This window comes from Marmota marmota, unplaced genomic scaffold (assembly GCF_001458135.2).
Source record: "Marmota marmota marmota unplaced genomic scaffold, marMar, whole genome shotgun sequence".
Lineage (NCBI taxonomy): Eukaryota > Metazoa > Chordata > Mammalia > Rodentia > Sciuridae > Marmota > Marmota marmota.
The window spans coordinates 29,669,923-29,686,503 of record NW_026000082.1 but is presented as its reverse complement, the minus strand read 5'-3'; the positions used below and the strand labels follow the sequence as shown (position 1 = coordinate 29,686,503).

The 16,581-nt window shown below is 44.7% G+C and overlaps 1 protein-coding gene across 3 annotated transcripts in view; it reads right to left on the bottom strand.

Moving 5' to 3' along the window:
* Csmd2 (CUB and Sushi multiple domains 2) overlaps window positions 1-16,581 on the bottom strand; it is a 546,044-nt gene that overhangs the window by 152,759 nt on the left and 376,704 nt on the right. For all 3 annotated transcript variants that reach the window (XM_048815794.1, XM_015485297.2, XM_048815793.1), the window contains 3 exons: window positions 15,908-16,096; window positions 10,398-10,567; window positions 539-695 (listed from right to left, as the gene is read on the bottom strand). In XM_048815794.1, the coding sequence (XP_048671751.1) occupies window positions 539-695; window positions 10,398-10,567; window positions 15,908-16,096 (516 nt within the window). The remainder of the gene's footprint in view (window positions 1-538; window positions 696-10,397; window positions 10,568-15,907; window positions 16,097-16,581) is intronic.

Here is a 16,581-nt window from a genome sequence, read left to right as displayed (position 1 = left end):
TTGTTTACTTTTTAAACCCCTAATATATTTATTGAGACACAATTCACATGTCATAATTCATCCATCTAAAGTGTAGAGTTCAGTGTCTTCTTTTATCTAACCACAGAGCTGTGCGACTGGTATCACTATTGGTTCTAGAACACTTTTATCACCTCAAAAAGCAGCCTAGATGAGTTTTTCTCTCAGCACTCTCAGCAAATTTGCCTTCTGTCTCTATAGATTTGCTTGCTTTGGGCAGTTTGTAAAAATGAAGTCATATACTATGTGGTCTTTGTAACTGTCTTCTTGGACTGTGTAATTTTTCCAAGCCCCACTTATGTTGAAGCATGTATCACTACTTCATTTGTTTTTATGGCCACATAATATTCCATTGTACAGACATATCTCATTTTATTTATCCATCCCTCAATTGATGGAGACCTACTGGACTCTGAAATAGTCTATAAGAGCATGTCTATCAGATAAACAGGAGCTCAAACAAATGAGTACAATGAGAAAGCCCAACTTCATTGTCCATTCAGATGCGGGAAAGACTTACTGGAAAACTGTAGCTCAAAGCCCTGACTGGTGTTTTCTGCATCGGTGATGAAATCCAGCCACAGACTGCTAGACGTGCTATTCAAAGTCACTCCCAACATCTCAGAGCGGCTGAACACCCCCAGCAAACGGGCAGAGTTGTTGTTGCCATCGTAGACCTGGGCAGGAGACATCCCAATCTGGTAACACCAGCATGGCCTTATATTGACCACATGTCACACCCCATGGCCCACCTTCCCAGGTGTCAGCACTGACAACACTGCTAGATGGGTAGTTAATTGTCATTAGCAAGGAAGGTGGCAGCACGAAGCTGGCGGCTGACCAATCAATTGTCCTGTTTCCTCTCGGTGTCAGTGCTGTGCCCAGCCCATCTCCATTGTGAATCTAATCTTTGAAAACTAGTTGCCGTTCCAACCTTTCCAGGGAAACCTGCTCCTGGTCCCTCAACCCTCATATGGCACCAGCTTCCTCTTCAGCAGCCTGGGGAGGCCAGGTTGGGACTGCCTGACTCCCCAGCCATCTGTTTCTGCAGACAGGCGGGCTGAAAGCATTCGACACCTCTACATTGCTAAACAGCCACTCCCGTCCTTCCAGGAGAGGAGAGGACCTGACTCCCATCTCACCATAGGGTGACCTGTCTTAACCATCTGCTGGACAGGATCCCTGGAACACAGGTAGGATGGAGTAAAAATGACCAGCAGGGTATGGTGACTTTCCCTTCTCCAAGCTCAGTCTCTGCCCCTTCCCCTTGTAATGAGGGCTCCAGCTAGGGCCTGCTGGGCTTGCCAAGGGTGGAATGGCGCAGGCATCTGGCCTCCCTGATTCCCATCTGTCCCCTGAACTTCTGAGCACCAGCAAAGACAACAATCATCAGAATAATGAACTGGCTCCCCAGGTTTCGAGGTTGCTGCTCCTTCCTAGATAATTGTACAAATAACAACAGAAGTTGTGATTGAGTGAAAGAACCCCTGGTGCTTTAGTAAATATCAAAGATGGGATCTATGGGTGGGTGATGAATATTTGTGCATGGTGCACAATGTGGAGCCAGCTGCCAGCAAATTGGAACAATATTTCCATCCTCCTATTTATGAAGCAGCACTTTGTAAAGGAAGCCATCCTTCAAGCTCACAGTGCTATAGATTACAGAGATTCATTTAGGCTGCTGGGAGCCTTAAGTCTGTTTCCAGATCTGATGTGTTGGTGGTTACATTATTGAAATACTGAGAGGATCCTGGAGTCCAACCAACACAGAGATGGCACCAATTCAGAAGTTTAGCCCATGACTGTATCCAAATTATTATAAAAATATTTTTACCCATTGAGGCATACATTTGAATTCATGGATCAAGGCGTTAATTCTCATCAGTTGCTAACATCACCATAAGGCAGAAAACTAAACATCAGGAGCTTCTTAATGGAAAACAGATCACCATCTAGGGAATCACCTTGCCAAAGAGTCAAACCTGATCAGACCAAGCCACTAGATCCAATTCCCATCCTATAGGACATACCGAGGAAGGAGGAATACTAAAAATGATACTATGCGCTGGAAGTCAGCAAAATCCAGAGTGTGAAAAATTCCACTGAACAAACAGCCAGATTTTTTTTTTAACAAATAAATTACAAGCATAAAAAGAAAAGAGATGGAGGGAGAAATCTACAGGTTAACAAACACACGAGATAACTAATCTACTATTGTCCAATGGACCTTAGAGACTGATTTGAATAAACTGTAAATTTAAAAAAACACTATGACATTTATGAGCTCATTGGAAATTTGAGCATTCACTGGATGGATGATGGTATGAAGAAATTATTGTTAATTAATAAAAAGTATAATGAGTACAGGATATTTTCTTTAATTTTAAAGCATAATTCATTCTCATTTGCTAGGCACAAAAATGTTTTTGTAGAATTACAATAAAATGTGCATTGCAGAAAAACTTCTAAAACAGAAAAGCACAGAGAAAAGAAAAACAACTCTCAGTACTTGTTGGATTTTGGTATAATCCTTCCAAGCTTTGTCCTTACTTTCCTTACCTAGATTTATTAATATTTTTTATTTTATAAAAAGAAGCTCAAACTATCAATACAGTAGACAACCCTAAACTCTTTCACTTAACATAGCATGTGTACTTTTCAAGTCATTAAGTATTTTTTCACAGTGGCAATTAAATAGCTGCAGGGATTTCCATCATAACATTAACCCAATCCACAACGTAATTACTTGCACAACAGTGTACAGAATATGCGTCCTGGCACTCAGAAAATATATGGTAAATAAATAAACCAATGTTTCCTCTAGTGTTGTGGGGGATGGTAATCATGGATTAAACTCAGGGCTATTTAACCTCTGAACTACATCCCCAGCCATTTTTTAAAATATATTTTATTTTGAGATGAGGTCTTGCTAATTTGTTTAGTGCCTTGCTAAGTTGCCGAGGCTGGCTTTGAACTAAAGATCCTCCTTCCTCAGCCTCCTAAGCCACTGGGATTATAGGCGTGCACCATAGTACCTGGCTTCTAGCATTTTTATTCTTCAATCCACCTAGAATTTATTTTGGCCTATCATATAAGATTCTACCTTTATTCCCTAGTTGGTTAGTCATTTCACAAAAGCCTGTTTGTAAATGTTCCTTCTAATACCAATTTTAAATTCATATATCTTTTAAATTCAGATGTAATTCATATATAGTTACGTAAATGTGGTTTGTTCGTGAACCTTCTATTCCACAGCATTTGGCTATTTGTCTATTCCTGTGCATGACCCATGTTTTTAGTTTGTGTAGGTTGATAGCATATTTAAATATATAGTAAGAAAGTCTTCATTTCCACCTAAAAAAATTCTCCCATATTTACTCTTCTAGATAAACTCAAGAATTTCCCCAAATTAAAAAAAAATAAAGCAAATATGCAAAAAAGAAAACTTGTGTCATTCCAAGTTACATTAAAATGTATGGATTGATTTGAGAAAAAATGCACCTGTGGGATATTAACTCTTCTGATCCATATTCATGGTGTCTGACTCCATTTAATCAAGTTGTCATTTATGTCTCTCAGTGAATTTCTCTACTTATTCCTGGGTATTTTTATATTTTCGATTGCTTTAGGGAATTGGGCCTTTGCACACATTTATTTCCTCACAGGCTCTTGCTGGATGATCCAGTTCATCAGTTACAGGGAGAGGGGAACATCTCTCTCAGAAATCCAGGAGAATCTACACATGTCCGGGACATCTAGTAAGACAGGTTAGCAAGGCAGCTGGTTTCCAAATGAACATGCTAAGTGATGATGTGTTATGGTTTGGATGTGAGGTGTCCCCCAAAATCTCACATGTGAGACAATGCAAGAAGGTTCAGAGGAGAAACGATTGGGTTGTGAGAGTCTTAATCCAATCAATGTTTTAATCCCCTGATAGGGATTAAGGGAGTGGTAACTGACTTGGTAGGGTGTGGCTGGAGGAGGTGGGAGTTGGGGTGTGGCTTTGGGTATATATTTGTATCTGGCAAGTGGAGTCTCTTTCTGCTTCCTGATCTCATGTGAGCTGCTTCCCTCTGCCACCCACTCCACCGTGATGTTTAGCCTCACCTAGAGCCCCAAGGAATGGAGTGGGCCTCCTATGGACTAAGAGGTCTAAAACTGTGAGCCCTTAAATAAACTTTTCCTCCTTACAGTTGTTAGGGTCAGATCCTTTAGTCATAGCAGCGACTAAGGTGACTAAAACACAATGCAAGCATTATTGTGTCCATGAACATGCCTGGCTTGAGTTTCTCCAGCACAAGAAGCTGGTTGAGGGAAGACACATCTTCAGCTTTGCTCGCTATTTCCAGATTGCTCTCTGAAGAAGAGGAATACCAATCAATACCATCCCATAGCAGTGGATGGCTCTTTTCATCATTTTATATCCTCACCAACTCTTAGTATTTCCAGGCATAATTTTTTTCCAGTTTGATGGGTGCAAAATGGTATCTCACTCTAATTTGTATTTCCTTGATTCTCACTGAGGCTGTGGTAATTGAGTATCAACAATTCCCCTCTTCTCTCCCGTGAGTGGCTGTTCATCCATGGGGAAGGACATCTCCCTGCATTTATTTTAGTTATATTGCCTTTAAAATAACGCTTTATAATTTTCTCAGTAAAGATTATCCACATTTTGGAGGACTTATTCCTAGGTGGCTTATAGTTTTTATTCTATTACGAATGAGATTTTCCTCCCTGATTACATATTATAATTGGTTGTAGAAACACCAGCTGCTTTACTGACTTGTCCTATCAGTTCTCATGGTTTATTTGTTGATCCTTTTGTATTTTCTAAATAAGAGAGGCAATTTTCCATATTCCTATATATTTCTCTCTGGATGTTTATTTGCATGGACTATGTCTCTTGTCTATAAATAATTTTAATGGTTTCCTTTTCATTTCTGGGTATAATTGTACGGGCTTGGATCATCAGTGCAATGCTGATTCTACGGGTGATGGCAAAGTCACTGTTCTTGGGCTTGATGCCACTAGAAATCCTCAGGAAGTGTTGCCATTAAGTACAGTGTTTGTGGTAGGTGTTTGGGAGAAACACTGTATCAAATTGAGAAGGCACTATTCACAGTTTTATGAATACTTTTAAAAATTGTGAATGGATATTGAACTTGATCACCTGATGTTTGGGGAATGGGTCAGCAGGATCGTGTGTTTTTCTCTTCTAGTCTGTTTATAGGATGTTAGGTTGAGTCACAGGAAATGGCCAATATTTGGCAAGTTTTGACTATAACAAAGGCAATCTCATGTGATTCGTCTAAAGAATAAACATTATGAGCTTTTCCCACAGTTGACACATCCTCACACTCCTGGCCTCAGAGGCCCTTGGTCATCTTTGCTTTATCATCCAGCTAGATTCAGTCTGATATCATAGCCAGGATTTTTAGATTTATGATCTTGAGATTGTTTGGTCTAATAGTTTGTTTTTTTTTAAATTAATTTTTAAATTATAAATTGACACATGATAATTGATATTGTGATATATGAATACAATGTGGAGAATCAAATCAAGCCAATTAGAATATTCATCACCTCAAGTACTTATTCTTTTTGTGGTGTAATGTACATTATTATTTATCATCATTGTTATCATATTTTGCAATAAATCTCAAGGAAAAAATCCCTATTCCTCCTGTGTAATCGAGACTATCCCATTTGATATGGTCTGGTGCCAGCACTCCCCAGCCTTGGTCAACACCATTCTCCTCATTGTCATCCAGGTTTCTATTTGATACATTAAAAAAAAAAAAAAAGAGTTGGGACATGGATCTTCATTTTTATCTTTTCTAGAATATTTGGATTACTGTGGGGATTCATTATTTCTTTAAGTTTTGTTAAAGTTTACCTGTAAAACAGTCTAGTCCTGGGGCTTTTGAGAAGGAATCTAGGAGAATTCCAATTTGTTAATGGTTTCTGGTTTACTCAGATTTTCATTTATTTACATCATAGTACTTTTCATCTACAAAAATTTCCATTTCACTTGAGCTTTCAGATTTCTTAAAAGAACAGTTGTTTCTAAATATTTTCTTCTTTTCACAATCTCTATTGTATCAAGGATTATGTTCCCTTTTTCATGCCTAGCATTACACATTTGTCTCTTTTTAATTCCTTGATTCATCCTGCCATGTGTATCTATTTCATTATCAACCAGTTGGTTTTGTTGATAATTGCTATTCTTTTTCTAGTCATTTCTGCTTTCATCTTTAGAAGTATCTTTCCCCTACTTTCTTTGGATTTATTCTGTTATATTATCCAAACGACCCAAATCCTTATTTATTTTTAATCTGAGTGACATGTCAGAGACTAAGGGAGGTACATTAAAATCTCCCACGATGACTGTAACTTTATTAATTTTTTTATATTCCTATCAGTTTTTATTTAATTTATTTATATTATGTTATTTGGCACATAAAGTTTTACTGTGGATTGATTGTACATTTTGTTAATATAATGGAACCCTCCTTTTCATTTCCTTATGAGATGTGGAGAAGTTCTTCAACACATCTTATAATGAACTAACTTCATTTTTCTGTGGCTCACTCTCTTCCATTCATCGCCTCCATTCCGTTTTCTAATTGGGTGATCATGTTTTTCATCTCCATCCAATCTTTCCTCATCTCAGATGGCTCTGTTTTCATTATTGCCTATTTTTTTGTGCCATCAATATAATACTCTCTCAAATCCTGTTAAGAATACAAATTCAGAGCTTTTAAAGTGTGTTTCTGTCCTTAGTTGCTTACAGAGGGGCAATTAGCTCTGATTCCTCAGGCAGGCCTCCTCCTTCTGATCCCCTGAATATTTACACACCATTGGTTAATTTCCTTGTTGGCATATCATTGTGGAGGGAGAATGGCAGTGGAGAATGTAAACACCCCAAGTCTCTAACGGGGAGCAGAAGAGCTAGGCCCAAACAGGGCACAGCAAGCTGAGGCATTTCCAACTGAGAGAGGGAGAGCGGTAGAGAGATGGTAGCCCCTTCCCTAGTGAGACTTGCCACCCTGGTTATGTACCAGCATGGTGTTACTTGCTTTTCCTGATGTGCCCCCCCAAAGCCAAATGAAGGCCAGGAAGTCATGTCAAGGGGGAATCCATGTAGGCTCCCGTCTGGAGGAGCTAGAAGGATGGAGATTTTGTTCCTGCCAGTGGTCTATATTCTTGGTCCCAGGCTCTGCTGCTCTGAACTACACAGTCTTACATGGATTTTTGGGTTTCTGGTCCTTAACCAACAGGCAGGATTTTGCTTCATTTGCATGAATTGCAATTTGCTTAGGCCCTTTCTCAATACAGATTCTTCCTTGAATATTCCATTTGGCAGAAATTCCTTTAACTTTTATGCGAAAGACACTTTTGCCCAATTTCCAGGGCTGAGACCACATTCCTCTGTCTTATGTCCCTTTGGTTATTCTACTGGGAACTGGTGGAGGATGTAGTTACATGCATGTGCTTCTTTTGCCCTCATGAGCTGGAAGTGGTGTTTCCTTTTGCATTTTGCAAAAATCTTATTGCATTTAAAAGCCTCTCCTGTCTTACTCATCTGAAGGTAGTAGCAAAATCACCTGGCAGGGACCAAAGGAAAAGAAGTCAGGTGGTTATGGGAGACAAGCTGGAGTGACAAGTACGGGGTGATTCTGGGAAATCTGCAGTTATTGAGGGCATGGAACACATTCAGGGAAACACGGATTTTTCATGAGTCAGAAATGCAAGAAAGTTTGGAGGGTTAGTCAGATGCAGGAGATATCCTATCTCAAGAGACAAGTAAAGTGTGGATAGATTTCCTTGGAGCTCAGAGGAATCTTCGTAGGGACAGGCAAGGCCTTGGGATTAGGAACATACCAGCATTCAGGCAGATGGGCCGGTCACACTAGGGCAATGGCAGATGTTCTTGGAGGGGATTGTTGTGCATTGGGTTCCTTCCACACATATCCATGTGGAAGTAGAGCAGATGGCAGGCTTCAACAGCAGGGCTGCTGCAGCCACCTGAGGTGGCAGGGTGGCTCTGTATTCTGCTGAGAAACTACGACGGTGGTTTCTTTTAATTCTTTCATTAAAAGAAACCAGAAATAGTTCTGGTACCCATTGGTGACCCAGGTTCTCCCTCTGGAAGGTAAGGAGTCTGGGAAGGATAAGGGTCCTAAGAGGGGACACAGATGCTATCCCAATCTCCTGGAATCCATTGCTCTTCCTTCCCTAGGAATTCCCTAGGAATTTGTTCCAGAAATTCCAGTGGTCACAGGGACACTTGTGGCCTTTCAGCCACATCAGAACCACAATGCAACCTAGTGAGCAGGTTTGAGATGCAGACACAGGACACTCTCTGTCAAGAAGGTTGAGCTCCATATTACAAGCTGGGTGGCAGGGCTGGCTGGGCATGTGGCTGCAGAGGCCAGGTCTGGAGTCTGGGGTGGTCCTCTTTTAGAAAATCAGGGATTCTTCCCCTCCCTGCAACTCTGCAGGTGTGCCTGTGTGAAGCCTCCCTGACCTCTGCCCTACAACTTCTGCCCATTTGTTACCCTGGCTGCCTTGGAAAATCACTCTTCTGCCTGTCTGTTACGCTGATCACCTGATGCCGAGGCCAGACAGTTGTGCAGGCACACCGTTGGCCAGTCTTGGGTTCTGAAGGCCTGAATCTGAACCACCCTATTGAGGGAGCTAGGGCCCTGGCCATGATCCATGTGACCTCCAGCAGCCATTTCTGCCCCTCCACCCCTATCAAGCCCTGTGCACAGAACTTGGCCCAACCCCCCAACATCTGCTAATTATGACCTGTGCCTCAAAGCTGCCTTTTCCTTAATCCAGGAAGGCCTCTGCATAGCCCAGCTCACATCCCTTCATCTGCACCATGACAGAGAGGAGGCCTCTCTGCCCTGCTGTGCTGGTTAGGTCCTCTGAAGTCATGCCATTGATGAAGAGCAAGCAGATGGAGAGAAGTGAGGATCCAGGGAGAGGCCTGAAGGCATGGTGTGTGTGTGTGTGTGTGTGTGTATGTGTGTGTGTGTGTGAATCTGTGCATGTATCTGGCTTGCGGATCTGTGACAGTGCATACAGCAGATGTATCCCTGCATCTGTTGGTGTGGTATCATAGGGTATATCACAAGGGTATCAAACTCTCCTGTGTCCGCTTGTCTTGTTTCTATGCGGCATTGAAAGCAGAGCTGAAGAAGCCAATGACAGCCCCCTGGGATTGTTCTGTCCTATTTCATACACACCCAGCCCCAGTTTGTCATCTCATGAGTGCAGCTTGGGTTCAAAGGAGATTAAGTAAGAGTGAAAAATGTCTCTCTCTCTCTCTTTCTCTCTCTCTCTCTCTCTCTCTCTCTCTCTCACACACACACACACACACAGCGGAGAACACATGCCCCAGGGTGGGTCAAGAGTATCATCTGAACATAAAAAAGATGGGCATTTCATGGCTTCTCTATGGAATTTCCAGAGTAGTGACCTTTGGTTGCCTCTATTTTTTTTTTTTCTTCTAATGTCAGGACTTCTCTGGCTATAGAGAATAAAACTGTATTGGAATAAACTACAAAAGATCCTTTGTCTAGGATAAAAATAGACTTACTCTGGACGAGGCTGTCTTCAGAATCCATTTTATTAGGACAGCTCTTTGATAGATTCTCCAACATCAACCCCTTGATCATACGTAAACACACATAGGGTGCGTTATTGGAGATAGTCACATGATCACACAGGGAACTACAAGACGTGTGTGTGTCAGGATCTCACCAACTCCCTCTCGGTAGTGCTACCATCCCATCCTGTCCTTTCTTTCTCTTACATATTTATGTGCCTTGAGCTCACTTTCTTTAGTGGCAATGTCACACGAGGGCCTTTATCATGGTACATGGACACTCACTGCCTCCTCAAATCACCTCTGAGTGCAGGATGCCAAGTACTCTCACAGAATCACACCCATGTGAAAATATATATGTAAAAGTATCTATATCCACAAACATGTAGCTACACAAATGTGTGTGCACACGCACACACACACACACACACACACTGTGAGCTCTTCATGATTCACGTGAAAAGTCGGCACTCACAATGGAAAACCTGGCCCACTGGCTGCTCCAACTGAACTACTGTTATTTTTATGATGCAGTCAACTCCCATGAGCCGCACTCACCTATGGCGGCAGGAGCCCTTGAGCACATTCCAAACCTACATTCTCAGATGCTCATGTACACTCTCTTTCTGATCCTCACTTCCTCCCAGTTGTGTGAGGATACCATCTTGGGACTCAGGGAGGAAGGAGAAAGCTTGGACCATTCCTGCAGGGACGAGCACACACCTTCACACGCATGCGCTATGCAGTCATCGATTTTTACCTTGAGGACGTCTCCTTCTGAGAGTTCGAATGCCCTGGCTTTAAGCTGAATCCCCTTCCCCGGCTGGGTCTGGATGGAGTAGATGCATTCGTGATTGTTATTGTAGTTCACAGGAAAGTTGGGGGACAGCAGAGTACCCTGAGTGCCGGTGACTGAGTTCCCACACTCAGCTGGAAAGAGAATCACAATAACCACAGATTAACCCCCGTCAGCCGCATCCAGAAGACAACACACAGCTGTGGAGAACCTGACAGAGGTGACGAGCTGCCAGCCTGTCTACCTGTGGCGTGGTGGCTTCTCTGTCTGCCTACAGGACTGCCTGTGGAATTTTAAATAAAAAATAAAACCTGCCTGCCTAGAGTTCTGTTGGTGTCTCCCTCTCTCCCATTCTGTCGGGCTGGTTCTCTTTTTTATGGAAATAGAAACTAACCACCAGACCCCCTTTCCTTTCATGGTGCTATAAAGCAGTCATTCCCTGCATCTCTTGGTATGGTATCATAGCAACAGAAATGATGGAGGAGGACGTCAGAGGAGTGGGTAGCCAAGTGAGGAGAAAGGACGACTTTCAGTGTCCAAGGATGGAAACCAGGAGGGGACAAGATGGAACAATAATTGCTAACTCTATGTGCAAAACACCACAATAGACACTTAATAAGGATCATTTCATTACCTGTCACAGCCACCAGTCCCCCAAGGTAGGCACAGTTATCATCCTCAGTTTAAAAATAGGGAGCCTAGAACTAAGGAATTTAGACCAAGTCTCTTAATTCACAGAGGATGCCACCCCCTCAGGCTGGAGTTTAGGGCCCCTGAGGCTTTGGAGAAAGTTTTGGCACACCCCTGTTGAAACCCTGTTTCATCAACAACTAATGAAATCACACCCTCTCCTGGAAATTGGTTTCTCCTCCTCTAGAATTAGTCATTTCTTCCCTGTTGTTCCTATGCGGTTATTTATAGCAGGTATCGCATTTTACTTGACTTATTTGTGAGTACTGCTGTCTCCTTCACTGCACTGTGATCCCGTGGGCCTTGGTCATATTTCCGTCTTCCCAGTGCCCAACCAGTGCCTGGTCAGGACACCCTCAGAAGATGCAAGCAGAGAGCTCAGGGGCAGGGCACATCTGGGGAACCCTGCAGTGGCTCTCTATTTTTTGGTACTTGGGATTGAATCCAGGGGTGCTTATCACTGAGCCACATCCCCAGCCCTCCCTATTTTTAATTTTGAGATAAGGTCTCCCTAAGTTGTGGAGGCTGCCCTCAAACTTGCAATCCTCCTGCCTCAGCCTTCTGAGACGCTGGGATTCAGGCATGTACCACCACATTCCTTTTGTTTGAATTTTTGATTATGAATCCCCTTTCTGTGCATCCCTACATCAGAGAACCTATCACACCCTGCTCCCTGATTGCTTTTACTTGCTTGTAATCCCCACTCAAACTGTGAGTTACTTGAGGGCCAGAGTCATCCCTGATGAATCTATGACTTTCCAAGGCTCAACCCAGATGGTCTGCAAAATAAATATTTGCCAAATGCATGAATGGATGAATATGGCATACACTGACCTTAGAAGAGGTACAGTCCTAAAAATAATTAGGTTCCAGACGGATGTAAATACAAGACCAGATGGCAGGCTCATTATTTTTCTGGACATATGGAGAGTTTGGAGCATGTCTTAAATGTTTACAGTTGATGGTAGCAAGGCTGCCTTCTCCAAGCCAGCCCTCCTGTCCTTATTCTAGGCATAATTTTTTAGGGGAAGGACTCCGATGTTGACCGAGAGGCCATTTCTTTGGTTATAATTGTTAATTCTTTGACCATAATTTCTTAGGACACTAATTGTCCTAAGCTGGGCAGCATAGATGGAGCACATAGACACCTTCAGAGATGAACCTCCTGTTGGGTTTGTCATATGCTTGTGTGCTCTCTTGTCCCCAAGGCTGCTCTTAGTCCTTTGAAGATGGTGACCAAGTCCCTACTTTTCAACTGGCCCTACTCCCTGGGCCAGTGCAGTTCAGGTCAGTTTGGTTTCCTGAAGCTTTACAGAAGCATGTATTTATTTATTTTACAGGAGCAAAGTAGCCTGGTGGATTTTAAACTCGGCTGGTTTGCCAAGCAAACCAAGTATCTAATGAATGTGCCGAGCTGAGGCATTGAACTGAAGGACAATGGTAGTAGCAGCCAGGCACCCCGGGACAGTGGCTGCTGACAATTTCAGTAGACAAGTTTCTAGAGAGTGCGCAGTTCATGAGTGCCCTCAGACTAGGCAGTTACACACTAGTACACGGTCATACCACAGACAGCTCTGAGGTGTCTCCCCACAGTCTCTGGGATCCCACATACTCTCCTGCACCTAGGCTGAGGCATGTGGTGCACTGAGATGAGCACAGACTTTGGAGAAGACAGACAAGTTATATCAACTCTCTGAGTCTCCATCTCATCTTTATCTGCCTTTGCCTGGATCATAAGGGCCCCTCCTAAGGCTGTAGAGAACAAATGCACCAGAATTTCTGTGTAAAAAAGTGAATGAATGGGAAGTCGTGGTTAGCACATAGTAGGTCCTCAATCAGTGCTATTCCTCCTCTCTCTTCCTACTCATTCCCTAGCTGACCATCCTCTGGGACTGGCAGAAAGCCTGGGAAGCTTATGGAAAGTTTATGCCTCAGCTAGGGCCCTCAGGCGGTCCCTGATGCCTCTTGCCCTCTGCCCAGTTCCTGGCAGTCAGCTTCCTTTCAACATGGGCCTTGGCATATTTTTGAACTGTCTTTCCAGCCCTGGCTTCCTGAGTCGCCTCCCTGCCCCAGCATGACCCTCTTGTTTCTCCCACCTGCCCGACACCTTTTTAAGGAAGGACACAGGGCTGACAGCTTCAGATGCAGCCAGTCCCTGGCCAGTCATCAAGTCCTGACTCCCGGCCAGGGCCTTGGTCCTGGGTACCAGGAAGGGCATGGGTGGTTGAGGAATGTGGCACTCGCTTCTGGGAGAGTTTCCAAAGGAACAGGGGAGGTGAGCAGATGCACAGAGAAGCCAAACGGGGTGTAAATGGAAACAAATAAACGTTCCAGAGAAACAAACAGTCATGTGCAGAGAAAAATGCTGCTGCTGATTCAGACATCTGTGACTTCTGTCGCCCCTGTCAAGAGAGGTCTTGTTAAGGGCAGGGGCTGCATCTTATCCATCAGTCTGGGGCTCCTGAGGCAGAGGGTTAGGGCTTCTCCATCACACTGGGCTCCCAAGGACAGGGCCATGTCTCCTGCAGCAGACTGGGGTTCCAATGGGTCAGGGCTGTCTCTTCCACATCAAATTCAGGGGCCCCAGAGGTCAGGGGATATGTCACCCCTGTCACACCATGAATTTGAGCCCAGGCTGTTCATCTCCTTCTCAGATGGGAATGTTTCTGGTAATGCTACATGAGCCAAATAACCCCAGTTACACCCACAGTGCATGCAGTGCACCCCCCGGGTGGGCATTCCCAAGACACCTCCAGCATGAGGCTCTGCGACAGGGCTGGCAGTAATTACAGGTGATTATAATTGCTGTGCGTTATTAATAACATGTGAAACAGAAGACAAATGTATAATAATAATAATTAAAATATTGTGAGGTGTCATGAACAGTAATTGAAATAATAAGTTAAAGGATGAGTTCGTGTAATGAGATCAATGAGGCAAGAGTCTCAGCCGTGTGAGCATCTGGGGGCCTGGAGATCTCCATTCAAGAAAAATATCTCCCACACCCCCTCTCTGAGGACACTTTCCCAGAGGCAAGAGTTGCTGCACTTGGGGGCATTAACCAAACCTTCCCAGGGGGCGTTCTAGTGTCTGAGTGTGTCCTGGTCAACAGTCGATGCTTTGGGGGGGATGGGGACAGGAGAAAGGAGGAACTTTGAGATCATTTAATTGGTCAAAGATGGAATTCTGCAACTCTTTATCTTAATGTTTCCCTCTGGGACTGTAAAAGGTTATTGACAAAATGACAGTTATCCATGAGTACGGCTAAAAAGGTTATTGGCAAAATAGTCATTATGTGGCACTTTCTTGTTTATGTCAACTATTTCATCTCATCTGGAGTAGGGCCTGGGTGTTGGCTGAGCTTATCTCTGCTTTAAAAATGAGGAAGCTTTATGAGGCTGAGGAGTCTGGTGGCTCTAAGGGATGGTAAGTGGCAGACCAGAGACTTGACCTTGGGGCCTGAGTGACGGATCAGTCCATCTTGCCAGCCTATTCAATGTTCAGCTGTCCTCTGCAGAGCCCTGGGCTCCTTGGTGACATCGTGTCATAGGCCTATCTTTTTTCCTTTTCTTTTTGGCATGCTGGGAATGGAACCCAGTGCCCCACCTGTGTTTGGCAAGTGCTCTGCTGCTGGGCCACTCCCCGCCCCTCGGGAGCTGTTGTGATGCTGATGCCTCTTTCAGTCTGTGCAGTGCTGCTTTGATCTATCAGTTCTATATATTTTTATGGGGTTTTACGTAATATTTCACTTTAAGTGAGTTCCATGGCTAACAGTGAGCATGTAAGTACTCCCCTAATTCAGCCTGCATTTCATCCTGTCCTGCACTGTGGGTTCGGGCAAGCAGAGCTGCGAGTTTTACAAATTAGGAGAAGCCAGCAATTGTCCTGCTCCCTGGGCCATCACCATACTTCCCTCTATGCTCTGGGCCCAAGCCTCTGATCAGCCTTTAGGGATCCATCAAGGAGGCAGGTGGGGCTTCTGCCAACCCCTAACCAGCTACATCTTGGCGCTTTGTTCCCACTGCTAAAACACAGCTCATCAGAGAGGCCCTTGCTGCCCACTCTTTGCCACAAAACAACCTCACCTCCACACATCCTGAGTCTTTGTCATTGTTCTCTGTGCCCCTAACACTGCTGGACACCTTGCGTATCTATGTATTATGGCTTGTATTTCTCTACCATTGTGGGAGGCCACTATGGAGAGACTTTCTCTGTTTTGTTCACTTTCGTATCTTCTGGACCTAGGTACGCATTGGATGTGTAATGGGCCCTCTCTCAATGAACCCAAATTCTGTCCCTGCTTCCTTGGCTGGATGGGCTGCCTTCCAAAGGATTCTCCAGAGCAAGACCTTACATTGGACTAGTCAAAGCACCCGCCCAACGCCCTGGATTGAGACTCAGGCAAAGGGCTCACCGGGGGCCCCATCCAGATCTCCCTGCAAGAGACATCCTTCAGCCAGGGGCCTGCATGTTAAGGGCAGGAGGTGAGAGTACTGAAGTCAACCTCATTTCAGAGCCCATGGGCAATTCACTTGGCAAAGGTCAGTTTAGGTTAAAGAACTGCCTCATGGAGTAGGTATTACTGTGCCTATTTTACAGACAAGGCGGCTGAGAGGAGTTGAGGTCACCTGCCCAAGGTCTCGCTGCAGGTAAGCTTAGGCTACATTAGTCCCCAAACCCAGCTCCCTCTGCCTCTTGGCGTGCGCGTCCACCACCTCACACGGATCAGCTACATCTGGCCCACCCCATCAAGTGAAGCAAAATGAAAGCACGTGACCACCTACCAACACACCTTGGCAGAGGCGAGCTCCACAGGCGCCGTCTGCCCCCCAGGCACGTGATGCGGGCGGTGCCCTCTAGACGGTACCCGGGGAAGCAGGAGAAGGTCAAGGTGTCGCCCACGCCAAACTGCAGGCCCTTCCGGATGCTGTAGGCTGGGACCTCGGGCTCCTCGCAGGGCTCCAAGTCATACTCTGCAAGGGCAGCAGGAAGGTTGGGCTCAGAGAGGTCTCGGGAGGTGCAGAGAAAGAAAATAAGAACAAGGAGGCCCAAATGCCAGGGGACAGGGCCAGAGTACAGACAGACAGAGGTACAGACCAGGTGCACACTAGTCCAGAGTGAGGAGGCAAGGAGGGCGAGCCACAGAAGAGCAGAGGCCCAGAGAAGTGCAGGGAGGCCGAGGAGAGGGTTGGGGCACAGTGTCTCCTTCCTGAGGAACTTTTGGCAGAGTCTCAGGTGCCTCAGGCCTCGGCTCTCTCTTCTCCATCCCTCCATCTCCATGGAAACCCATGCGTCTGGCCCCCTCGACTCTCCCACTCTTCCCCTCTAGGCACTGAACCAGATCAATCCAGTCAGTGGCTTTCAGAGGGTCAGTCTATGACACAGCTTTGGGCGACCTGAGTAGCAAAGGACTCCAAATGCTTTGCTCTAAGCTTGATCTCAGAAAGCTGGCGTTGAG